The sequence below is a fragment of the Pleurodeles waltl genome, chromosome 7, assembly GCF_031143425.1.
Source record: "Pleurodeles waltl isolate 20211129_DDA chromosome 7, aPleWal1.hap1.20221129, whole genome shotgun sequence".
Taxonomy (NCBI): Eukaryota; Metazoa; Chordata; class Amphibia; order Caudata; family Salamandridae; genus Pleurodeles; species Pleurodeles waltl.
The window spans coordinates 591,621,327-591,648,726 of NC_090446.1; the positions used below are offsets into that span (position 1 = coordinate 591,621,327).

General features: G+C 46.8%; 1 protein-coding gene across 2 annotated transcripts in view; it reads right to left on the bottom strand.

The window, feature by feature from the left end:
* Positions 1–27,400, bottom strand: part of KDM3B (lysine demethylase 3B) — an 892,876-nt gene that overhangs the window by 323,156 nt on the left and 542,320 nt on the right. For both annotated transcript variants that reach the window (XM_069244431.1, XM_069244432.1), the window contains exon 16: positions 9,477–9,743. In XM_069244431.1, coding sequence (XP_069100532.1) covers positions 9,477–9,743 — 267 coding nt within the window. The remainder of the gene's footprint in view (positions 1–9,476; positions 9,744–27,400) is intronic.

Sequence of the window (27,400 nt, forward strand, 5' to 3'; positions counted from 1 at the left end):
CTGGTTGTTGGAAATGGTCTGTCCCTCCTCAACCACTTGTTTTGCCCTATTTTGTAAGTCCTTGGGCAGATGTTCAATGAGATGTTGCATCTCGTCCCAGTGGGCTCTGTCATAGCGCGCAAGTAGTGCCTGGGAGTTCGCGATGCGCCACTGGTTTGCAGCTTGTGCTGCGACTCTTACCAGCTGCATCGAACTTGCGGCTTTCTTTATCTGGGGGTGGTGCATCTCCAGATGTGTGAGAGTTGGCCCTTTTCCTAGCTGCTCCTACAACGACAGAGTCTGGTGGCAGCTGTGTAGTGATGAAAACCGGGTCTGTAGGAGGCGCCTTATACTTTTTTTCCACCCTTGGTGTGATTGCCCTACTTTTGACCGGCTCCTTAAAGATTTCTTTCGCGTGCCGGAGCATACCAGGGAGCATAGGCAGGCTTTGGTATGAGCTGTGGGTGGAGGAGAGTGTGTTGAATAAAAAATCATCCTCGACCTGTTCTGAGTGGAGGCTTACGTTGTGAAATTGTGCTGCTCTAGCCACCACTTGAGAATACGCGGTGCTGTCTTCTGGTGGAGATGGCTTCGTAGGGTATGCCTCCGGACTGTTATCTGACACTGGGGCGTCGTATAGGTCCCATGCGTCTTGATCTTGGTCACCCTGGCTTATGGTGGTGTGAGCTGGGGAGTGTGATGGAGTTCGTGCTGGTGAGACGTTAATCACGGGCGGAGGAGAGGGTGGTGGGGTAACTCTTTTCACCACTTTTGGTTGTGGTGTCTGTTCAGTCTGGAACTCCAACCTTCTCTTTCTCCTAATGGGGGGAAGGGTGCTTATTTTTCCTGTCCCCTGCTGTATGAAGATACGCTTTTGCGTATGGTCCACATCAGTTGCTTGTAGCTCTTCCTCAAACCTATGCTTTTGCATTTGGGAGGTTAGCGAGTGCTCTTCTGTAGAAGAGCCTGAAGCTGGGTCGCTTGCAGTTTGTTTCGGCATCGAAACCCTGTCTGTGTGTTTTTTCGGCTCCGAGGTGACTTTTTTCTTTTTCGGGGCCGAAACCTCTCGGCGTCGATCTTCTTCGGTGCCGCTGTCTCGGCGTCGAGCCGTGTCCACACCGGCATCTCGGTGTCGAGGCTTGTCTCCATCACTTTCTCGGTCCCGAGAAGGCTGCGTGCCGGTGTCTCGACCGGAGTCGGACGACCTCGGCACTGTTTGGGCCTTTTTCGGTGCCGACGGTCGGTCACCGAATTTATGGGTGGAGCCATGGCCGGATGGCAGTGGCGTCCCCTGGGCCTTGTAAATCTTTCTCTGTGTGGTTTTCGACGTCTTACTCACGGTTTGTGTATCGTCGAATCCTTCGGAGTCCGATTCTTGGATCGAGACGGTACCTTCCTCTTCCTGCTCCTCGAACTCTTGGTGGGCTGTCGGCGCGGACGCCATCTGAAGTCTTCTGGCTCGACGGTCTCGGAGTGTCTTTCGGGACCGGAACGCACGACAGGCCTCACAGGTGTCTTCACTGTGCTCAGGTGACAGGCACAGGTTACAGACCAAGTGTTGGTCTGTATAGGGGTATTTATTGTGGCATTTGGGGCAGAAACGGAACGGGGTCCGTTCCATCGGCGTTCTTCAGCACGCGGTCGGGCCGACCAGGCCCCGACGGGGGATCGAAAAACTACCCAGAAGGGCACCGGAGCTCTTCGATCTTCGATGCGGTGTGGAATCTAAGTACGCCGATCCCGAACGCAACAATACCGACGAAAATCTTCCGAAATTAGCTAATTTTCCGTTCCGAAACTCGGAGCGACAGGAACACGTCCGAACCCGATGGCGGAAAAAAAACAATCGAAGATGGAGTCGACGCCCATGCGCAATGGAGACAAAAGGAGGAGTCACTCGGTCCCGTGACTCGAAAAACAACTTGTAACACTCCGGCCCAACACCAGATGGCGAGCTATTGCAAAACATGCGTATCTACAGCGACAGATGCCATCGAACCATTATTACGTACAGTTTCAGATTACAGGAGAAGTTTAGATGCAATAGGTCCTGAAGAAGCGTCATAGGATCCTTTTGGACCATAGAGACGCGAAACATGTCAACCTCATTTTGAGGATGGTCTGGTAGTTCCTGACCTCCTTTCTTCCTAAAAGGTTGGTAGAGAGTGGTTGAGCATTACCTCTATTTCACTCTCCTGTTACATTTTTAATCTTGGCCATCGCCCAACGCAGACAAATAAATCTATTACTCAGGTTGGGTCCTGAGACAATTTTAGTTTTTCTGTTGATCTCTCCTTTCCTTTTTTCCTTACTCACTCTTGGGGTTTTGGCATCATTGAGAAAAGATCTCTGGCTAAGAGCCCTCCTACGGGGGGTGCCCGTCAGACATTGCAGCGCCAGTCTGACGAGGAGCATGTCCGATGATGAAGCATGACACCCAATTGGGTGTGTGAGGACTCTTGCTCCTAATAATTAGGACTCCCTAGTGTTTTCCTTGTCTCTCTTAAACTTTTGGAACAGTGTATTTCATTGCATAGTAGTGTTCTGATCAGTGCCCATGCTTACCTCAACTCTGAGCTTGGCCTCAGAAGCCCTTGTTAACCATGTGTTTGCTAAAGCCAGTTTTCCTCCATAGGTTAATATTGAAGAACTCTGAAACTGCACTTTCAGAAGGTCGGTTTTGTTGCACCATTGCAGAGAGCGGAAGGTGCATTTGTCTAATGGCACTAGATCCTGCAAGAGACCCTGTGCCTGAGACCATTGACATGATGGACATTTCAGCAATAGGCGTATGTGAAGACGTGAATGTGTCACTACTACAATGCAAGGAGCCACCATTCCCAGAAGTTTCATGATTAATTTAACTGTAACCCACACATTTTGAGGATAGTTAAGACATTGTGCTTAAAAGTTCTGTACCCTTTGTGCACTTGGATAAACTATGCCTATCTGTGTAGTGATTATTGCCCCCAAAGGAAGGCTGTACCTGAAGTGGATTGAGATGTGATTTCTGAAAGCTGACTGAACCCTAACCGGTGAAGCAAGTCTATTGTGGTTTCAATATGGTTGACACATTGATTGCGAGAGCTGTCTTTGATAAGTCAGTCGTCTAGGTAAGGGTAACACATGAACCTTCTGTTTGTGGAGGTGAGCTGCAACCACAGCTAGACACCCTGTGAATAACCTTGGTGCTGTGGTGACTCCAAATGGGAGCCCTTTTAATTGATAGTGCTGCCCTTGTACAACAATTCTGAGATATTTGCGATTAGCTGGGTGAATAGGAATATGGAAGTAGGGTTGTTTTACCTCTATCTCTGTAATTGCTTCCTCTATAGGAACCTCTGTAGAATCCCCTGTGTGAGGATGTATGTGGCTGACCCTTGTATGGTGAGGATGTTTCAGCTGAATAAGGTTTAGAGGCTGGCTTGTACTGTGGCTTATGAACAGCACCATGAGAGCTGGGAAGCTGCAGCGCAACCATAGATTTTGCCAACCTGTTTTTTCATTTTGTCCAAGGTCTGGTCTACTTGAGGGACCAAAAGGGTGTCCCTTATCAAAAGGAGCAGGTGTGTGTAACCTAGCCTTGTCTAGGGCTAGGTGGTTATCAAAGCTACATCTTCTGATTCTTGAGGAATTCAAAAACAGTGAAGGAGGCTTTCATGTGAATTGGAGGTCGCACCAGCTTTAGGAGCCATGTGACAGCCTGTCCTCTGGATCTGGTTCTCTCTGTTTGAAGGATGTGTGCGAGTAGGAGTCCTGTGGAGTGGAGATGTCTGGGTGGCTGGTGCAAGGAGATGCAGTTCAGGTATAGTTCATAAATTGTGCAGTGCCTTGGAAGCACGAGTGAGGTGTTTGAACCACGCACGTTTGTGTACTAGGATTCAGTGAACCTCCCTGAGTTATGTTGCGAGTTCTGTGTGGTAGGCTGAGCAGGATCTGGCTCCTGTGTTCTGGATGGTGTGTGGTCTTCTGGTGAGTTGCTTAAATATACCACCAAAGAGGGTGTTACCATAGTTCAACTTTCTGGTGACAAGGGCACGACTGACTTTCTTGTGCTGCTTGGAAACTATTTTAAGATTTTTCTCAGCATCTTCAGGGTGTGGAAACAGGATGCATTAATGTTGTTGACTTCTGAGGACATGCCACGTTTGATGTCACTGCCGATTGTGAGGTTTCTGGCTTGAGTGCTGATCGTGGGTGTGGGACAGAGATCAGCTGGGCACAAGTTGGAGTCCCATGACCATGTGTTCTTGTCTAGTGTTTTTTTTCTGTTTTAAGTTTGAGATAGTTTGCTTTAATCCAAATATCAACTTTAGCAATGCAGGCTGTGAACTTGTTTCTCTTGTTCTTCAGTGCAGGTCTGACTGGTCTGTGCCAGCCTGCCACTGAAAGGCGAGTTTCTGACCCCAAGGTGAGAGCCTTTGTGCTCTCTGAGGCCAGAAACAAAGCCTGCACTGGGTGGAGGTGCTTCACACCTCCACCCTGCAGGAACTTTAACACCTAGCAGTGAGCCTCAAAGGGTCAGGCTTTGCATTAAAATGCCCCAGGGCACTCCAGATAGTGGAGATGCTGCTCCTCCAAGCCCCCAACACAGCCCCAACTTTGGGTGAGAAGTCTGGGGAGATAATGAGAAAAACAATTGGGAGTCACCCCCTCAGTCAAGTCCACCACTAAGGTGACCAGAGCTGAAGTGACCCCTCCTTGGAAAATCCTCCATCTTGTTTTGAAGGATTTAGCCCAGTAGGGATAGGGATGTGGTCCCCTCCCCAAAGGGAGGGAGCACAAGGAGTGTGTAGCCACCCTCAAGGAAAGTAGTCACTGGCTACTGCCCTGTGACCCTAACACACCCATAAATTCAGTGTTTAGGGGCGACCCTGAACCCAGGAAATCAGATTCCTGATGACCTACAAAGAAGAAGGACTGCCTAGCTGAAAAACCCCACATAGAAGCAGGAAGACGACAACTGCTTTGGTCCCAGCCCTAACGGCCTGTCTCCAACTTCAAAGAACCTGCACCACCGATGCATCCCACGGGCCCAGCGACCTCTGCAGACTCAGAGGACTGCCCTGCAACTACAAAGGACCAAGAAACTCCCGTGGACAGCGGACCTGTCCAACCAAGCAAGAAGAAACCATCTTTAAAGGGACTCTCACCTCACTCAAAAGCCTGAGTCCCCACCACTCTGCACCCAAACACCCCTGGCCCGTGTCCAGAGAAACCAACAACCCAGAGAGGATCCCCAGGCGACTCTGACGAGGTTTCCACCCTGGCCTAACTTCTCAGCATCCCCACAACAATGCCTGCAGAGGGAATCCCGAGGACCCCCCCCTGACTGCGACTACCCTGGACGAAGAAACCTGATGCCTGGAAGAAGCACAGCACCCGCAGCCCCCAGGGCCGGGAAGAACCGACCACCGGTGCAGCAGTGACCAGCAGGTGGCCCTCACCCTTGCCCAGTCGGTGGCTGGCCCGAGAAGCCCCCCTGTGCCCAGCCTGCAAGGTCTGTGTGACCCCAGGTTCCCTCCATTGAAATCTATTACAAACCTGACGCCCTGTTTGCACCCTGCTGCCCCTGTGACGCTGAGGGTGTGCTTTGTGTGCCTACTTGCGTCTCCCCCCATGCTCTACTAAACCCCCCTGGTCTGCTCCCCGAGGACGCAGGTACTTACTTGCCAGCAGACTAGAACCAGAGCACCCCCTTGTCTCCATAAGCGCCCATGTTACTTGGGCTCCTCTTTGACCTCTGCACCTGACCAGCCCTGTAGTACTGGGTGTTTGGGGTTGACTTGAACCCCCAACGGTGGGCTACCTATGCCCCGGAGACTGAACTTGTAAGTGGTTTACTTACCACATTAACCTAACTGTACTTACCTCCACCATGAACTGTTGAATTTTGCACTGTGTCCACTTTTAAAATAGCTTATTGCCATTTTATGACAAACAGTGTACTGTTTTGATTCAAAGTCCTTTCTATACCTATACAAAGTACCTTACATTTAATGTACTTACCTGCAATTTCAATCTTGTGGTTCTAAAATAAATTAAGAAAATAATATTTTTCAGTATAAAAACCTATTGGCCTGGAGTTAATTCATTGAGCGTGTGTTCTCATTTGTTGTCTGTGTGTGTACAACAAATGCTTAACACTACCCTCTGATAAGTCTAACTGCTCGACAACACTACCACAAATAGAGCATTAGTATTATCTATAATTGTCTCTGTCAGGTCTCTTGGGGAACCCCTGGTCTCTGTGCACACTATCTCTCACATTAAGATAGTAAATACAGAGTCAGCTTCCTACAGAGAGCATGAGTTGAATCTTATCAGCACAGGAGAGGAAAATTACGTGTGTGCCAATGACGTTGGCCAGAGAATGCAGTCAGTCTTGGTGAAAAGGTTCCCCATAAAAGATGGGACAAGTAAGGTGTGTGGTATCAGGAACACAGGCATCTACAGAATATCAGCATTTTGACGTAACAAAGAAAGGTGTTCCTTCAGGTATAGGAAAGGGGTCTTTCCGTGATGCTGCTTGCTATGACTCCCACATGATTCAGCCTCTAGAGTCTCCAAAATATTCTCTGATGGCTAAAGAAGACCCGAGACTTGCCACAAACCCCGACTTGACTCTTAAGTAGTCAGCACCAAAAATAAAGGAGACAATAAAGGTCCTAGTGGGTACTTGCCCCTTGATCAAAAAATGCATTTGGTGCTCCCAAAGGAGATTTCACCACCTTCCTGCAACCCCTTCTTAAGTATGGTGGCAATGATTAGCTGAAGATCTGTGATTTTAAGTAGTGGACAGCACAACATGTTTCAGAGGAATAAGATCAGACAAAACTGCGTCCAGCTTCAATAACTTCTTCAGTACTTAAGCTTTGATCCTCATCGTAATGTGCTTTACAATGTTGGACTCACTTTGAGGTGTCAACCTTCAACCTAGGTATCTAGGCAGTGATGATGTGGCTGCCAGCAGCCACCAGTGGCAGAGATTAAGGAAGAAGACTGTTTAAATGGCTGATGGAATGAAAGCTAGAAGAAGTTGAAAGTCTATGGAGAGATGGGTGATCAGGTCAGTGTGCAAGAGGGTCAGGGGCCTGTGCATTAGGACTAGGTGATGTTTAGTGAGGAGGACTACCTGATGTGAATGTTTAGATGGGTGACTGTTATACCTTTAGGACATATAGTGGAATTTTAGGTTTAGAGTGCTCCCCCTGTTTGTCGCATCTTAGATTCTTTCTGTAAGTTATATATTTTGTGTTACAATGTTTGATGTTTATTATTCTGTCATTTTTGTATTAAAAGAAGAGAGATATGTAATGCCTTGGGGTATATTGTAGAATTTTAGGTTTACAGTGTTCTCCTGTTTACTCCAGAAGAGTGTGCTCCAATTTGAGTCAGTTGTTTTTTGGCTGGCTCAGGCAGGCTATTAAGATATCTTCATTCAACTTCTACTTGGTGTAATAGAAGTCAATTATCACAGTTGTGTGCAGCAGAAAGTGTTGGGTTAGAGCAACGGTACTCAAAGTACGGCCCGCGGGCCGCCAGCGGCCCCACGGACCTAGCTTGGCGGCCCGCGAGACGCACACCAAACGCCACATCATAATGGCAGCAGTATGTAAACATAGAAGAGGGCCGCGGGAGTATGCTCCCGCGGCCCTCCTCTATGTTTACATACGGCGGCCATTGTTTATGGCGTTGCCCTGACGATCCTGGAAGCCAAAGCCCCATAAAAGTCAGCGCTTGCAGCTAACTTTTATGGGGCTTTGGTCGTCTGCTTCCTGTCACCGGCTCCACGTCTGCTGCCCACCTGCCTGCTGTTCCACATTTGTGGCATCTTTACAGTGCTTTGAGTCAGGTAAGGCTCTTTGGTTTTTTATTTATTTGTTTTTAATGTAGTGTGTGTTACTGGGGTAGGCGTGAGAGCAGATTGCGCTGTGTGTGTGCGCTGTGTGTGTGTGTTACTGGGGTAGGGATGAGAGCAGATGGCGCTGTGTGTGTGCGCGCTGTGTGTGTTACTGGGGTAGGGGTGAGAGCAGATGGCGCTGTATGTGTGCGCGCTGTGTGTGTTACTGGGGTAGGGGTGAGAGCAGATGGCGCTGTGTGTGTGCGCGCTGTGTGTTACTGGGGTAGGGGTGAGAGCAGATGGCGCTGTGTGTGTGCGCTGTGTGTGTGTGTTACTGGGGTGGGGTGAGAGCAGATGGCGCAGTGTGTGTTACTGGGGTAGGGGTGAGAGCAGATGGCGCTGTGTGTGTTACTGGGGTAGGAGTGAGAGCAGATGGCGCTGTGTGCAGATGGCGCTGTGTGTGTTACTGGGGTAGGGGTGGGAGCAGATGGCTCTGTGTTCAGATGGCGCAGTGTGTGTTACTGGGGTAGGGGTGAGAGCAGATGGCGCTGTGTGCAGATGGCGCTGTGTGTGTTACTGGGGTAGGGGTGGGAGCAGATGGCGCTGTGTGCAGATGGCGCAGTGTGTGTTACTGGGGTAGGGGTGAGAGCAGATGGCGCTGTGTGTGTTACTGGGGTAGGGGTGGGAGCAGATGGCGCTGTGTGCAGATGGCGCAGTGTGTGTTACTGGGGTAGGGGTGAGAGCAGATGGCGCTGTGTGTGTTACTGGGGTAGGGGTGGGAGCAGATGGCGCTGTGTGCAGATGGCGCAGTGTGTGTTACTGGGGTAGGGGTGAGAGCAGATGGCGCTGTGTGTGTTACTGGGGTAGGGGTGAGAGCAGATGGCGCTGTGTGTGTGCGCGCTGTGTGTGTTACTGGGGTAGGGGTGAGAGCAGATGGCGCTGTATGTGTGCGCGCTGTGTGTGTTACTGGGGTAGGGGTGAGAGCAGATGGCGCTGTGTGTGTGCGCGCTGTGTGTGTTACTGGGGTAGGGGTGAGAGCAGATGGCGCTGTGTGTGTGCGCTGTGTGTGTGTGTTACTGGGGTGGGGTGAGAGCAGATGGCGCTGTGTGTGTTACTGGGGTAGGGGCATTGTTTTGAAAAAGGGGGTGGGGTGGTTGTTCCCCCTCTAAGCCCCGCCCCCCGCTGTCACTTCAGTGCGGCCCTCGGCCGCAAACCATATTGCAATTTTGGCCCCCGAGAAAAAGTTTGTGAGTACCCATGGGTTAGAGGAATTATGGAGGTGAAGGTAGGAAGCAGAAGCAGAGCAAGACATGGTAGGATACAGCATGTAACAAGAAACTTAAAAGCAGCAGAAAATGATCCCTTTGTGGAAAAAGTAGCTCTTAAGAGAAATGACGGAGTCAACTGCACCACACATTCTGGTACACCATTGTGGAAATTAGGCACAATGTATTTCTAGTTCTGCATAAAGTTACTGTTAAATGGAAGATAAAAAAATTGAATGCTACAGGGATACTGGGCTAAATGCATCTGCAGGAATGAGCCCTAAATATATGAACCTGGAGAGGATCGCAAGCTGAAAACCTATATTGTTAGCTTCAAGCGCCAATGCATATGCATCACACATTTAGTCACCACCGTCTATGTACTATACCTGGCCCTGTTTCCAACATTCTCTGAATATCTTCCAGTTGTTTTTGTTGCTGGGGTCATGCAAACAGAGAAGTCTACCTTCGCACAACCAAGAATGCGAAGTGTGCGGGTCTAGCACATTCAGCCCCATCACCATCTCCTTTGTGTCGTTCTGTGGCTCAGCAGGGTTGGGGGCTCGTTTAGCAGCATCAGATGTTTTTTTGTTTTCCACCACTGAGGCAATTATATGATCCAGAAAGTTGGGCAAACTGGCCTTGCCTTTGGCGCCCTAAAAAAACAAAAAAGAATCGTAAAAGAAACCTTGACAACTGTCAGAAGTCAAAATCCTGAAGAAACTGTTAGTTGATATCCAATGTTTAAGTATTTCTTTATTAACCGTTTTAATCATGGAACATTTGCAGTATCGTTACAGCAGCTCCTCCTCTCCACCATCAGCGACAACTGCAAGCAACAAGCAGTAGTTTCCACCTGCCAGTCATTCGTTCTGATATTAGGTGTTAAATGGAGCTACACAGCCCACAGTAACTTACAATGCAACAATTGTCCTGCATGTTGTGCCATTTACACAACCTGTTCAAAGAAAATTAGAGCTTATCCAGAAACATAAATCTGAAACAGTTATGAGAACTTCTGGACCTGTCTGCTGGTTGTGGCTGGAAGCTGTTACTATATATCCCTTTTTTTCTTCTGGCAATGAACAAGATTTGTAGAGATAACTCCAGTGACATTTAACACAAGCCCACAACGCCCGAAGAAGTAGTCGCCACCTTCAAACTCTTGTTTTTAAACTGTTGTTGGGACATGAATGTTATATTGTATAGTTGAGCTTGTTTTAAGTCCTAACATTTTGGCTCACCCCTAACACATTAACCTGGGATGTGGATGGGTTATATGTGCTCCATGTGTATTCAAAAAGCTTCAAAACAACTGTTACAGGTATATCAAATCAAATCAAATCATTAGCATTTGTAAAGCGCGCTACTCACCCGTGCGGGTCTCAAGGCGCTAGGGGGGAAAGGGGGGGTTATCGCTGCTCGAACAGCCAAGTCTTTAGGAGTCTCCGGAAAGCGGAGTGGTCCTGAGGCTGGTGGGGAGGGAGTTCCAGGTCTTGGCCGCCAGGAAGGAGAAAGATCTCCCACCCGCCGTGGAGCGGCGGGTGCGAGGGACGGCAGCAAGTGCGAGGCCAGCGGAGCGGAGGGGGCGGGTGGGGACGTAGAAGCTGAGGCGTCTGTTGAGGTATTCCGGTCCCTTGTTGTGGAGGGCTTTGTGTGCGTGGGTGAGAAGACATAGCATTATCCTGCAGCAGTGTGAAGCTCTTCTGGATTCAAGTCTTGAACACAGACTATGTAGCATTTTCAGTTTATGGAAGGTGGGAGCTAAGTGCTGGTGGGTTGCAAAAATGTATTTAACAATCTTCTGATCCAACAGTGGCCCCCAGTTTGCACGGATATACAGAACACCTTATTTCCGTGTAGTAACACCAGCTCAGAACTAGTAAGTTTCCCAGCAATGCTCCTGTGCACCCATAGGTGGAATTGTGTGGCTATGCAGAGACTGGACTCAGAATTGCCCAAGAGTGACAGAACTGAAATGAATAGAAGCACCACCCCTATGTGCTCCGGACTTAGGTTGTCTTTTCCCTATCCACCATAAAATGTTACTGACAGTAAGCAACTTGTGTTTCTGATGGATACTCCTAGTCGCAGACATTTCACCTTTGAATAGGTACTAAAACAGTTGCTTCAGAAGGTGGAGCGTGTATGGAGTAGAGATCAGCTAATAAGTCCTGCAGAACTCAGCAGCAAATTGTCCTTCCCACTGGCCTGGCTGTCATGGCAGTATTGCTTCATGAGCATAGGCACCTGCATCCACGCTGTAGCCTGCCAGATATCAAGTTCAAGCACAAGCACCCCTCCCACCAACACAGTGGTCGCATCCTTGGCTTAATGGGCTTTCAGCCCTTTGTGGGGATGCTTCTCAGCCAGTGTGTGGCAGATCCTAATACAGAGGACTAGCCTCTTCAACAAGATCCTTTTCTGCACATCCTTCCTTTTCTCTGCTCCAGAGAACCCCACTAAAAGGTGATTCGTCACTTGATCCTTGGTACGGTCTGTGCAGAAGATTAAAGCCCTACATGGAAAGGAGTCATGGCTTAGGAAAGAAGGCTGCCTGAGTGCTCAGAACCAATTTAACTAGGAAAAAGGTGAATTAGGGCAGTTACAATGAGATTATGTCACTCAAAAAGTGAGCTGACGGAGTCACTATGAGGAAGACTCTCTTAAAGGTCACACAGCAAGGAGCTATGCATCAGTTTGAAAGGTATGGATACAAGGAATGTTAAGACCATGTTAGGGTTCCACGGTCGCACTGCAAAGTTTTTGGGAAAACTCGAGATTTATTATGGTTTAACTCCGGTGATTTGAACAAGCATGGTTGGTTCGGCAAAAGTAGAAAGGCCATAAGGGATGATAACTAACCTTTCACAGTGAAAACCACAATGATTTGCTGAATACACAACGAAAAAAATCTTAAAGCTTTGTCTGTAAGTGGTCTGTATTTACAAATCTGTCCCAGCAACCGGCATAAACTGGTTTTGTGGAAGAGCACCTAACAGCAAAGATAGCAATCACCCCTTCAGTCAATAAATCGAACGCAGTCAATTTGCTGACACTTAATTTCCACACCTGGAGGTGTATGTCACTTCGATTCAGATGGAAGACCCTGCTCTGTTGCTGAGAAAGGAGGTCCTCTCAAAGTGGTAGCTTGATGAAAGGTCAGATATCAGGGCTTCCTGGGACCAGTCTCCTGGCCCAATCAGGGCAAATAGGTTGACTTTGCCCTGGTTGTTCTTGTAAAAGGAGTCACTTGCTTCATTCCAGCCCGAATGCACTCCCTAACAAAGGTTCTTGTGGAAACTCCAATGCACAAATTGCTTGACACAGCACATTCTTTAAAGCGACAAAAAACTCTAACCAGAGTTTCCTCACTAGTGGAAGAAGCCCTACTTAACCTCAGGTTGTATCACATGTGTTTCTGTCAGACGGCAACTGCTCTGTTCAGCCACACTGGCATTCAGGAAACCTGCCAGGTAGCTGGCAACCAGAAAGATCCCCTGAAACTCCAGATTTGCAGGGCCTCACTGCACTGGACCCAAGACCCCACTCTGCCCTATCTGTACCATATTGCGCTGGTGTGGTCTGTGCACCAGGGCTAGATGAAGGGCCTGCAGATTCAAAAGACTGAAGTGGATTAGGCTCCCCATTGGAGTCCTATGATCTCCACCTCCCATAGGTGGCCACTAACCCAGCAGTGATGTATCTGTCACTAGTGTCAGTAACGAAGAGTGGTCAGCTGCACAACAAACTGTGGTAGGTCAGCAACCACTGCAAATCTTCAGCTGGTACCTCTGAGATCTGGACAGTGTCAGACTGGCGGCCCTGGTGCCGATGTGCACAGAGACTTCGAGTTCAGCTGTACAGTTGGCATGTGTCACGTGGCATAGCTGATAAGGAGGATGCACAAGATTAAGAAGACAAGAAGCATCAGAACCACCCTCACCTGGTTCCAGGAAGTCCTGGACTGGCTGCTGCAAAGTGAAGTCCCTGAATTCTACTATTTTCAGGAATGCCCCAATAAAATGAAGCTTTTGAGAGGAAATCAGGTGGTGGTACTTTTCATTTGTGGTGACACGCAACAATGTTATAAGTTCACAGTCAGTCGAGGATCACCTTCAGAAGCTAGAATAGAGTTGCAGGAAAACAGCAACTCCTGACTTTCAAGCTGGGTGGAGACAACAATCATCATCTAAGAAGCCCCTGGTGAAGTCGAAGGAAAGCACAGCCAACTGAAAATTCTACTGGGCATTCCTGGAGCGCAGTTAGCACCTGTCTGCTGCAGGATGCACACATGAAAATTAAGAGCTCTGCAAGTTCAAGGACACAATCCATTCGCACAGGTCCAGAGCAGATAAGATCAGGGAACATGATAGCATTTTAAATCCGTCCTTCCATAGAAAGGCATTGAGGGGGAAGGAAGATCAAAGATATGCCTGAAGATTTTATCCTTTTTTGGAACTATGAAATTTCAAGAGTAACAGCCTCCACATTATTCTGAGTCTGATACCCTTTCTATAGCACCTTTAGAGAGCAAGATGTGTACCCTCCTGTAGCAGGATGGAAAAGATGATCTTCTCAAACATGTTCTGTGTGAGAGGGACAATAAATGCCTTGAATAATTTACAAAATCCATCTGAAGTGATGAATCAGCAACTCTGAAGTAAGTGATAGGCTCCTCCCCCTCTCTGGGTGGGCATGAACTACCAAGGGCAACCTAAAGTGGATTGTCAGCCATTGTAGCAAGTTAGGAGGAACTAAAGGACCGGTGTCTTTGTAGGCCCACACATTATCTGCTTGATAATCTTTCACAGCACTGAAAGAACTGGGCTATCTGTTCCATCAAAGGCTGGGAAATGTCTCACTATTGACCCTGGAGTAGCCCCTACATTTTCAACAGTGGAAAGAAAATTGTTTGGCAGGGGCAGCAAGAAACATGCTGTAGCTCTACCCAAGTGAAGACCACCTTCTTACCAACAAGAAGAAACCCATCAAGCAGCTTGTCTACTGGTGAAGCCTACTTATCCCCTGAGAATCCAGAGGACATCATCCAGACATGTCAACGAAAAACCACACTGATACCAACCATCCTGCAAGGGCAAGCCATGCTATGCAAAATACCCCAATAATATATTTGGCCGTGTTTAGCCCATCATGTATCATTTGAGTTGAAAGGCCCTAAGGTCTTCAAGGACTGTGTGCAAGATCTTGCTGGTCCTGTCTCTAAGAACATGGGTGTAGCAGTCCAAGGGATAGACTGCATTTCCAGACCGCTATGCCAGACTGCCCAAAGAAAATATACATTTGCCAAAGCCATCCATCCTTTTAGAGTCTCTGTTCGGAGGTGAGGTGGGAAGCGAATTAGGATTCCCTTTATTGGTTGAGGCCTGTATAATATTGCTCTCTGGAGAAGGATGCTTGGAGAGAAAACCTGTATCCCCTAATACGCCTGGCGACCTGCCTGTTGACACATGGGCAAGAATGTGGTTTCAACCAAATAACTATCAAAATATCTGTAAGGGCATCATTGAAAAGAAGCGATCACTCCAGTGATGCTGGTCTGAGCTGCAGAATGTCAGTGAAAACATTTGTCAATGGAAGGCAGTGGTAACTCTAGCACCTCGGCTGTACTCTAAACCACTACTGCTAAGTAGGCACTCTTCTCTATTGCTGGCCCATGTGACTATTAAAGTTCTGCCCCAGGAGGAGTATTAAACCCACTAGTATTTCGAGATTCAAAGTATAAGGTATCATCAGTGTAATGTGCGGGGAGCAAGCCACCCCACTCACCAATATAATCAACATCTTGGGGAGGCACACTGGTCTGGCACAGAGTCAGAAAAGAGGGCACAGGATTAGAGTCAGATTTCATTACAATCGGTTGTGCTTTTGTAATTTAGTAGCACATCATCAGTCAGGCTCAAACATCAGCTTGGCGTCCGAAACTGGTGCAAGCAATGGATCATGTAGATGGTGCAAGCACTGGCCCCTGGGTGGCAGGAACCACAGTGGGTGGTGGGGCCAGAGTAAAAGTCGGTACCAGAGTCATATATGCTTGGTAACAGGATTAAAGGGGACAGACGGTCAGGGAAGAACCCGTAGGCAATAACCCGAATGGAGGCCCATGAGGTTTGCTGATATCTGAAAGTGGACCAGAGAGAGCCAGAAGGGAACTGAATCTTTGCAACATAGCCTCTGAAGGCTTACTCTATTGCTGTGTCTACAAAAGCCTGTGAATCTCAGGCACATCGAAATCAGCTGAGAAATATGCTCACATCTTGGCTCCCTAACGTCTTCTGCACAGAGTCAGAAAGTAGGTATGCGGTTGAGTCGTGCTCTGCTTTTTTATGCTTGAGTTTGGACTTAGTCTCACATGAGGTCTTCGACTAAGAAGTGGAACAGTGTCACGAGTAGCCCAGTGACAGGGACTAAATTTCGGACCAGGGGCTTGGAAGGGAACCTATGTGAAGGTTGCAGACGGTTTGTGTTCGGTGACATACAGCTTTGCACATTAGTCTCTAAAGACTCAACAAATCGAGGAGTGGAGCGCCTGATCTGGGTCGAAAAGCACTAAGAATGGGACTGCTTACATGTGGAATGACTCTCACTTTCAGGATAGTATGAGGGCAACATGAAACAGCAGGACTCCGCAAAGTGGCACGTGGGAGCACTGGTACAAAAATAAAATCGACAGATCCAATCTGGCGACTGGGGAACATTAGGTGAGGAATATGCTATTAGAAGTATCTGTTCTGAAGCCAGTACAATGACACTTTCAAGTGAAGGGTGCTTGATAAAGTACAGAGCATCTGGCATAGAACTATTAAGCACGGTCACCTGCTGAGTAATGGGTGGACAGAACAACAAGTTACTTACTTTTGGTAACGCCTTATCTGATAGACTATTTAGCTGCAGATTACTTACTTTATAATATTCCCCAAGCATCATAATGGATCCATAAAATCTTGAGCAGTACACCTCTGTGCATCAGTAAGTCAGTAGAGTCAATTGGGTCCATGGCGGATATGACGTGGGCAGTGCCTATATCAGGGCCATCTCACCAACCGACATTAGTTTCCTTTCGTGACATGTCCATGCCAGAAGCATGTAGCCGATGTTATAACCGGTATGCAGACACTAAGGACCTACAGAGACCTTCTAGGTAGAAGAAATTGTTCATAGAAGATGGGAAGTTCGGGAAGAATTTTGCAACTAGATGTCACTACCAGATAAGAAGTAACCGAGGGCAACTAACTTGTTCAACTGACAGACTTCTAGCTGCAGATTCTTCACCTTAGAATAGATAACACAGCAATACCTCCCCAGTGCAGCGTCTGCGGACAGGTTTAGACCAGGAACTCCTGGAGGACCTTACGGGCAAAGTGGCAGTCATGCTGGACCTAACTGTCAAGGTAGTAGGATTCAGTAAATGCGTGTAGAGAAGCCCATGTAGCAGCCTGATAGACATCTAGGACTAAGACTCTGCAAGCTAACTCACTGGTCAAAGCCTCTGCTCAGATGGAATAAGCCCGCAAGTCCTCAGAGGATTGCTTCTTAGCCAATGCATAGCAGTTTTATTGCAGAGTACAATACACATGGTGATGGTCTGCTTCTGCATGGCCTTCCCTTTTTAGCTCTGGTGAACCCAACAAAAAGGCTTACATCCACATGATGTTCTCTGGTTTGTTCAATGTAGAACAACTCTCTTTTTGAGTCAAGGTGATGGAGTCCCTACTCCTCTTTAGTGGAGTGAAGGTAGTCAGCAGTGTCATTTTGACTGATGTGCGAAGGCATTACCACCTTTGGCAGGAGAGAGAAACAGATGCGGAGGAGAACCTGCAGCTCACTAACTCCACTGGCCAATGTGATGGCCAAAAAGATGATTATTAAGGAGGCTGATGGTCAGAAGATGTAGAAAACAACTATGTATGGGCTTGAACGGCAAGCACATCAAAAAGGTTCACATCACCTTGACGTCCCTTTAGGCCATAATGAAAGGTCTGGGAGGAAACACATGCTGAAATTGTTTTAGGAAATGGGTCACAACTGATGGTTTGAAAAGAGAGATGATCTGGCAACTACAAGAACAAAGACATGGCCACAAGATACCCTTTAGCTTTGCACAAAGCAAAGGCTTACAGGGCTACAGATAAAAAAATATATATATATCTCTCTGACAAAGGTGCAATGAGAGGATCAATATCTTGTTAGTGCACCAACCACAACCTTGTCCCAATGGCAGGCATACAATTTCTTAGGTGAGGACAGCTGGGTGCCAGACTGGCTTCCTAGACTTCTGAAGGGAGGTCAAAGACTGCCACCCCTCAATCTCTGTGCATGAACACCAAGAGTGCTTAAGAGTTGGGTGCAGGGCGCTGCCCTGTTGCTGAGACAGGAGAGCCTCTTGAAGAGGGAGCTTATCAGAGGACCAATGGTCATGCTCTGGAGTTCAGGATACCATATACTGTGTCCAATCTAGAGCCACAAAAATGATTTGAGCCCGTCGTTCCTTTTCTTCTTGAGAACTCCGAGCAGGAGTGATATCGGCAGAAACACGTACAAGAGGCCTGAATTTCACTTGAGAATAAATGCATTGCAAAGCAGGAGCCGCCTTGGAAACACCAGCGTGCACAAGTACTGATATTATGCAATCTCAGTGGTGGTGAATATATCTAACCAAGGTATTCCCCATTCGCTGAACAGACCTTGCACCACCTCCAGATGGAAACGCAATTAGTGATCCATGAAGCATTGATGGCAGAGTTAGTTCACCCAGGAGTTATGAGAGCCCGCCATGTGCTGTGCAAGCAGGGAAATGTCCTGACTTTCCGGCCATGTCCAGAGGCATAGAGCCTCCTAGTACTGGGACCATGACCCACCCAGCCTTGTTTGATGCAGTACCATATGGAGATGGTGTTGCCTGTGAAAATCAAAGCTATTCGTCCATTTATGGAATGGGGGAAGGCCTTTAACGCCAAGTGTATTGCTCACAACTCCATCAGAGACTGAAAGCTGAGACTTTGCCAGGGACCAGAGGCCTCTGATCTCTACCTCTCCCAGATGCCAACATATAAGGGACGCATCTGTCACCACTGTGAGCTCTGGGTGTGGGAAGGGAGTGGTGTCTGCCACCGACCCAATCGCTGTTAGTTAGCCACTATTGCAGATCTTTTGCAGTTCCCTCTGACATCTGGACCAGGTTGATACAGATTCAGCTCCCTATCGAAGTTGGGTGTAACAATGGGGTCAGCGCTGCTGAGGGGTGTCGGCGCCACTGGAATGAGCTTTGATGAAGGTTGTAGACTGATGACCGTACCCGATCCGTATTCAGGTACAGAATCAAAGGGCATGATTGGCACAGAGGGTGAAGTGACCAGCGGGGGCATTTGCCAAACCCATGGGGCGCAAAGGTGTTAAGAGGAACAGGCCGTCCAAATATGAGGTGCATGACCTTATATTACTCCATTAACAAGGCAGGAGATGCTCAGGCTCCAGGAAGCTCCGGGAGGAGCAGAATAGATCCATACTCAAGCTCTGCAGCCGAAGTGTCGAAGCGGGCCTAGATTTGTGGCATCCATCCTGCGCGCGCCTCAACCAAAGACTTGTAGCAGCGAAATCACAGAGTGCTCCGATTTTTCAGACTTTTGGATTGTTTGTGACTTACCTGACAACCCCTTCAAGTGAATTAAGGGCCAGTAACAGCTATGCAAACATGCCTGAGACTTTCCACAAGACCAGGACCTGGAGCTTTCAGGAGCAGATTGGAGTGTGTAACCAAGAGTTTCAGGGAGCGCTCCCGAACTTCCTTAAGGTTCATGGCCCAACAGTCAGGGTAGGCCTCGGAATCGTGGCCCAGCTCCAGAGGCAAACCAAGTGGAAGGTTTGTCACAGACATCTGCCTATGACAGCAACAATCTCAAACCAAAGGCACACCTCATGCAGGTCTATGAGCTACATGTGCGTCCAGTAGTCGCAGTAAGGTGTGGATTCTCTCGTTTACTGTAGAGTCATTATTACCTAGCACACTGTCAAAGAGTTGTTTGGAATCGTTAGAAGACCAACATAATCGGATCTAGTCTGGGAATGGAGGGAAATTCTGGGTGCCGAATCTGTAGTTAAAAGTATCCATCAGAGCACAATCTTTCATACATGTGTGCACTGATGAAAACATACAAAACGTGTGACTGATAAACACTGGCAAGAAAGACTAATGTTGCTCTATATTGCTTTGTGGAATGTGCTCTCAGTTTATTATCAAGAGTTTTCCCTGTCAGAGTATAACATACTCGGATGGCCTGCACTATGCATCAAACGATTACCTCCTTTGAAACTGGGAGACCTATGTTTTCTGCTGCTTTTGGCACAAAAAAGTTAGGATTTTCATTACTGGATTAGTTTCCTGCAAATAAAATCATTGCTCACACAACATCTAGCTAGTGTATGTAATGATTTTTCTTCTTGCACATTTGGATATTTGAAAAAGGCACGTTTCCAGATGAAGTGGTTTACATGGAAATGAAAAAAATGACCTTGGTAATGGTGTGTGAGTGAGTTCTCATGACTAATCTATCTTTGTGTACCCCTAGGTATTATTTCTGGACTGTCAAACTAATTCCCTCACACAATGCAAGGATGTGATTGGGTTAAAATGCTGTTCTAAGTTTAAGTTATTTGAACTCTGCTTTGAGCATTGGTTCAAAAGATATCTCAGGAACTGTGCTAGTACCACAGTGAGGCTTCACATGGATGTAAGGAACTTTTGCACCTTCTAGGAATCTCTAGAAGTCTAATGTAGCAAAAAGATTATTCACTGCTAAACCTCTGGTATATGCAACTATGGCTGATAGATGCCCTCCTATATAGACATAGGTGTTTCAGAGTAGATGCATCAAGTACTTGATAATTTCTGTGCCCACTGTTAAGACATTTCCTTGTACACCAATGTATAACTCTAGTCCACTTAGAGGCATATAATCTTTCTGAAGTAGCCCATCTTGCCTCTTCTAACACTTCCATACATCCATCTGGTAGGCTAAGGTGCCCACACTTAGGTCTTAGCTAGACCAGAAGCTGGGTGTTTCTGGGTGACATTCATCTTCATGCAAGGCGACAATGGTATTTTTATTTTTCTGTTGGCTGCCATTTTCATTAAATCCAAGTACCATGACTGGTCAGCCCACACCAGGGCTAAGCAAATCAGTCTCCTGTTTGCCTACTTGCCTTTGTTGATCCCTAAGGCTATTAGAGTAATAAATGAAAGAGAGATAGGCAAATGTTCACTATCAATCTACCAACCGTATATTTCCCTGGGATTGGGTATATTGCGAATAGGTCCCAAACTGATATTGCCCATGTCTGGAAGATAGTGTTTACTATCTCTTGGATAGCCCCCATATGTGAGAGATTCCTTATTATCTGCTTAACCCAGCTGTCTCTCTGTCCTCTCAGATGTACTACTATGATGGCACCCTTTTTGACTGTCCATTTCTAGACGTTCCTTGCTACAGTGAACAAAGGATGTGATCTTGTGCCCTCCTACTTTCTCAGCTAAAATACTGTGGTGATGGCAATAGTCTGGCTCAATACTACCTTCCCTGTAGCTACCCTGTGGAGTTGACTCCATCCTGTGGTGTCCACTGTCCTGATCTTAACAGCCTCCATGTGCGCACCCCAGCCTGTGAGTGATAGATCCATGCTAATGGCCACTATAGGGGTCGAATCTTTTCAATACCTTGTTTTCATTATGTTTTTTAAAATCCACCAACACTGTACAAATCCCTTGTGATAATTACTATATATTCCCACTTCTTTTGTACATGACCACTGGCCCAGCAGCCACTTTTGTAAGGGCTTCATATGTAACCCAGAAAATGTTTATAGGGGAATTCATGGCAGCATACCAAACATTTTCATCTCAGTTCTCACTATCATAGATTGTCATGTATGGTAAAGGTGAAATTGCTCCATAAGTGCTGATCCTCTCTTGAATTGGAAAGGCCTTAGGTTCGATAGAGCCCACCTCTGTCACCAAAATGTTGGTCTTCATAGTTCATTGATAGTTGGCAAACTCCATGTTCACTGAGAACTGCAATTTGTACACTATTTATGCTGTTCTTGCATTGTTTGAACTAGCTTGCCTTCACCACCCAGTGGTATACGAAGGGTACAACTGTAAAACCTACCATTGCAAATGCAATGTCCCTACAATAAGACATTTTGTGAACATACTCTACCCCAATCTAACCCAATAAAATCCACCCACTATCCTACTCTACTCCAATCCACCCCAGGATAACCTACTCCAATCCACCCCAGGATAACCTACTCCAATCCACCCCAGGATAACCTACTCCAATCCACCCCAGGATAACCTACTCCAATCCACCCCAGGATAACCTACTCCAATCCACCCCAGGATAACCTACTCCAATCCACCCCAGGATAACCTTACCCCAATCCACCCCACGATAACCTTACCCCAATCCACCCCACGCTAACCTTACCCCAATCCACCCCACGCTAACCTTACCCCAATCCACCCCACCCCACGCTAACCTTACCCCACTCCACCCCACGCTAACCTTACCCCACTCCACCCCACGCTAACCTTACCCCAATCCACCCCACGCTAACCTTACCCCAATCCACCCCACGCTAACCTTACCCCAATCCACCCCACGCTAACCTTACCCCAATCCACCCCACTCTACCCTAGCCCTACCCACCCCACTCTACCCTAGCCCTATCCACCCCACTCTACCCTAGCCCTATCCACCCCACTCTACCCTAGCCCTATCCACCCCACTCTACCCTAGCCCTATCCACCCCACTCTACCCTAGCCCTATCCACCCCACTCTACCCTAGCCCTATCCACCCCACTCTACACCCTACACCTATCCACCCCAACCAAATCCACCCCATTCCTTCCCAATCAAATCCCACTCTGCCTCACTCCTCAGACTACCATACTCAGATCCACTACACTCCAGTCTGCCTCTACCATACTCCAATCTACCTCAATCCACCAACACTCTTCCCCAACTCACTCCCATAAACCCCAATGAAACCCAACCTACCCTGTTTTCCAATCTACCCCATGCCAATCAACCCCAATCCTTTCTAATTTACTCCACTACAATCTATCCCACTCCACCCCAAACCAATCCACTCACTCCACTACAATCCACCCTTTGCACGCAGGACTCCTCCCTGTAGTCTTGGGGTGAGAGAAAACCAGACATCTCCAGCAACCACTGCACCTGTTGCCCCTAACCCCATCTGAGAAAGGTCACTGGTGCTAATGACTTCCCCGGCTCCTAAGAGCACGAAGTCCACCACTGTCAGACTCCCCCAACAAAGCTTGCAGTCTCAACATGCAGGAACCCTTGACCGCGAGTGCTCCAGAATGAGAAATTCTGACGCCTAAGGACACTCCTGCATCCATCGGCCCTGGAGAAAAAGACAAAAGGTGCATCCTACCTACCACACTACAATTTAATATAACCTAACGTACCTCACACTCCAATCTAATGTATCCCACTCCAATCTAAAAATATTACCCCACCCCAATCTACCCTACCTCAATCTACACCAATCTACACCAATCCACCGACCCCAATCTACCCTACCCCACTACAATTGACCTCACTCCACCCCACTACAATTGATCACACTACGATCTACGCCACTCTACCCCCACTATAATCTATGCCACTGCACCCCACCCTCCAGCTTTCTGCCATACTGAACATCAGTCACACAGGTGTACAACATGGCTAAAAACATTGCCAAAGACAATATTTCTCTCATCGACAAGTCCTATTGGCTTTGTCAATGCTTGGTTTGGCTTGATGTTGGTGGGTTATTTTCTCCACTTCTACAGAGTATCTGTGCTTTATAATGTATACAAACAATTTGCTGATTGTGACTTTACCATCCTGGAGAAAATCTCCTAATCAGCTCTATATTGGAATTAGGTGTTGGGGCCCACCTGAGTAGGAATCATTTGCTGGAGGTGGCAGATTAACTTTGTGGACTCTCTTAACTCTATATTAGCCTGAAAGGGGGAGGGAGGAGACAGAGAGAGGGAGGGAGGGAGAGAGAGAGAGAGGGAAGAGTCTCTCTCTCTCTCTCTCTCTCTCAAAGTAGATGAAGTTAGGCCAGATTTTCCATATGGGAGGGCGGGGTGGTTGGTTCACTACTAACTGTGGCACAATTACACAAATCTTCATGAAACTTTCCAAATGAAGTTCATCATCCACCTCCATTCCTTCCTTTAAAATGACAGGGAGATCTGCCAAGCAGGGGCCAAGAAAAAGGGAGCATCCAAAAACGCTTTTTCCCCACATGTAAATTTCATAAGAAAAATTGCACAATGATACAGAGTAAACAGCTTATTACATCCATAGTGGGCAAGGAGGAGGACCATGGAAGCCTAAGGGAGGAGAAAAGGGCATGGAATCAGACGATTGAAGTCCAAGGAGGGGGCAGGGACATGGAAGCAAGCTGACCATACTGGGCAGGCGGGAGAAGCAGCAGCAACACAACAGACTGCTTGTGTAGGTAGAAGGGGAAGTAACATAATGGTCTATGGAAGGCAGACGAGAGGGGGGCAGGGCTTTCACATAGGCAACAGAGGTCATAGGGAGGCCACGAGCAGTGACAAATCTAACCACTGAGGGCACGCAGCAGTGACAGCACATCAGAACATGGCAGGAGTGAGAGCGCAGGGGTATGGACTCTTAACAGTGGGAAGCAAAGAAGCGGTTAGGACTAGGCATGAAAGACAACCTTTGGGGTTGGAGGGGAAGTACCAGCACAAAAGACCATTCTGGAGAGGGACAGACTCGCAATGGAGGGTAAAAAGGAGGGGGCAGGGGCAGCAAGGTGACCAGGTAGGGCAGGGGCAGTAAGTTGTCCACAGAGGGCTGATGAAATGGGGCAGGGGATGCAGATGGTGAACCGAAGGCATGCAGGGTAAGCAATCTAACCATGCAGAGCTGATCTGCACTGCAGGGTCAGCAAAATGAGCCGTGCATTGCAGGGAAGTAGGGCCAGACAAACATGGAGAACAGAGGGAAGAAGTTGGGGGACACAGATTGAGAACGGAAAGCAAGCAGGGGGGAGGGGTGCAGCAAGCTGATCACAGAGGGCAGGCTGCAGTGGGCTGCCCACCAGCATCTATGATAGCACTCAGCTGCGAAAGGCTAGCAGGGGGCAGTGTTGGCTGAATATTTTAAAAACATAGAAATTCACTGAAAATAAAGGTTAAATTACAATGTAGTTAGATAGGGTAATAAGATCTTAAATAACGTTTCAAAAAAACCTTCACATTCATGGAAAAGAAACCAAGGTAATAGTAACATTATATTTAGCTGTTGAAATTAGTTCAAGATGAATGCTTAAAAACAATGAAATTCATTACCGTATTTTCCGGCGTATAAGACGACTGGGCGTATAAGACGACCCCCTACTTTTCCTGTTAAAATATAGGGTTTGGGCTATACTCGCTGTATAAGACTACCCCTCTTCCAACGCACACCAAATAAAAATTTAAAAACATCAGATTTGATTTTAACAAGGTAATTTTAATTCAAATGCTTATGACATGCAGGTACTTAATAGGAAAACTGTCACTTATAAACAGAAGGCTGTTTGTCATCAAACATGTAAACATAAAACAGTGCAAGTGGAATAGCCTGGAGCACATGCAGGAATACGTGCCTGTCCAGACAACTGCCAGCGAGGATTGCGGCACACGGTAAGGACAGCTCAACTCACGGTTGACCAATCAGCTCTGTGTCCACAAGTAGCTGAATCTTGTGGGATGCGGAACTCATCATACGCTTGGAATCGATTTCCAAATGCAACGCACGGTGGCTCAGCTACAGGGCGTCTGTCCCTGAAGTTTCAGCACACCGTATACCGGCGTATAAGACGACCCCTGACTTTTGAGGAGATTTTCAGGGGTTAAAAAGTCGTCTTATACGCCGGAAAATACGGTAGTTGTAGTACATTGAGCTAACAATAACTTGCACCCGCCACAACACACAGCTTACATCACTCATGACTATCTAAATGACTGATGCCTCTCAAATTAGATCATAGATTACATCATCCAAGCTACTGCTCCTTAAATTACTCAATCATTTTAGAATTAGTGAGAGGCTCACCATCTTTTTGCAACATACACTGCCTGTACGAACATGTTGACATCTATGAAATATACATAGTGTAGCCCTGGAGACAAGTCTAATTCAGTATGGTAAGATTCTTATGGAGGACAGTTAATCTACTAGAAAAAATCTAAAGAAGGTAGAGACTCAACACAACTAGCAGGTTGTGGCTAGAATCAAAGTCCTGTTGCCAAAATGTGCGTGTGGTGCAGAAGGCAGGGCACCTATAGTAGGATGGGTGCAAGGCATAGCCGCAGTGGTGGGTTGCAGGTAGGGCCTGGGAACAGGCCAGGCCCTACAGGCCCTCCTTCGGCTCTGCGTGGCTTGGGGTGGGCTGCCCAAAAGGGGTCGGATTTGTATCCTAAAGTAACTATAACTCCTGCCTTTGCTATGTACTGCTACCCCACATATTACATCACTCATGACATGATCTATGACATCACTGATAACATGACTGCAACGTCTGAAATGACATCCATGAGAACACTGTACCTGGCAAATACATGAGTTATAGTTACTTTAGGCCACTGAGCAGTAGTTACTTGAGTTAACTAACTGGTAAAATTCTGTGTTTTTGTTTAAAGCATTATGTTGCCACTGAAATGTTCCCTTAACTATGATGATACTTTAACCTTTGTGTTTTTTCACTCAATACATTCATCCCTTTCTTTTGCACAGGAAAACCCCAAAAGATTAAAGTGATATTTAGGTGTTGAAATGAGGTTAGAAAAACCCCCAACATTTAAAACCCCCCAAAAACCCACTTACATTCACTTCTTATAGGGTACTGAGCTAACTATAATGTGTGCCCCTGCCATGCAACTCTTATGACCTAACATATGACATTACTCATGACATGTTAAATTACACCACTTGATATGGAATCTGTGATGTCATCGAAGATTTTAACCATTTTTTTAAGGGAGATTCTAAATTTTTCTTAACATAAGCTGGGAACTTAAAAGCATACCTAACTATAATGTCACTTTAATTTTTGGTTTATTCAATATATACATCAATGTTACTACTTTGAAAGTCGTGAGCTGTTAAGCAACTAAAGCTGGGTAAGCTGATTAAACAGATGTGGAAAGGCAATGCAGACGGCTCTATTTTAACCCCTTTAAAAATACATTTTTCCATCAAATTACTAAAAACCCACACCGTCTCTCACATTTTAACCCTTAGCACGCCTACATTAACACCTCAGTCTGCCCTTGAGGAAAAGCTGTAAACTCAACAGCGCCTATTCAAAATGGCAATCAGGAGTATCTCACATCTGTCTTGAACATAAAACATTAGCTCTCTAGTTGCTCTTGAGAACTTTGCTTTAAAGCTGCAGTTGAGCGCTAAGGCAGTAACTGACAGGCTGCCGTTGGTGTGACAATACACTTTTCGGTTTGCATGTCTGAATGTTTTACTGAAATGGATGAGGAAGATATTTAAGAACTTCATGGTCATTGTGAACTAATTTAGTGTCACAGAGCACCAACAACACTTTCAGTGACAAAAAGTCTTAATTTTCCATTTACTGCAACATCCTCTGTAGGAAATGCTTTCAGTTTGTACAGCTTCGATTCCATCAAGACAGCATTCAAGTGTGCCCTGCTTCTGTCAAATACAAAAAGTTAGCACTCTAGCTGCTCATTAGAGCTTTGTGGGAAAGCTGCAGCTCATCATTAGGGAGTAAACTGGCAGACTGCTGCTTAAGCATGTTTCAGTCTGCACGTCTGAACGTTTTTACTGAAATGGATAAAGAAGATAATTGAGAACTCATAGAAAACAGATCTGCATTTTTCAAAGGAAATGCTTTATGTTTTACAGGTTTGATACCATCAAGATGGCTCCAGGCGTGCTACTCGTCATAAATACAGAATGTTAGCACTCATGTTATTATTATGCTGTTGGAGGTTTCAGTAGAATAATGGGGTGTTAACTGAAAGCTTGCTGCTGTTGGAGATACATGCTTTATGCATAATTTAAGACCTACTCCTATGCTGCGGACGTTATTGTGAACCTATAGAATATGTGCTCTCATTTTAGTTGCAGGAGCACCTTCAATACCCTTTGTGAGAAAAATCACGAGAGAAAACTATTTTCTTTCAAACGTGGTTCATTTAATCAAAGCAGGGGATGGACA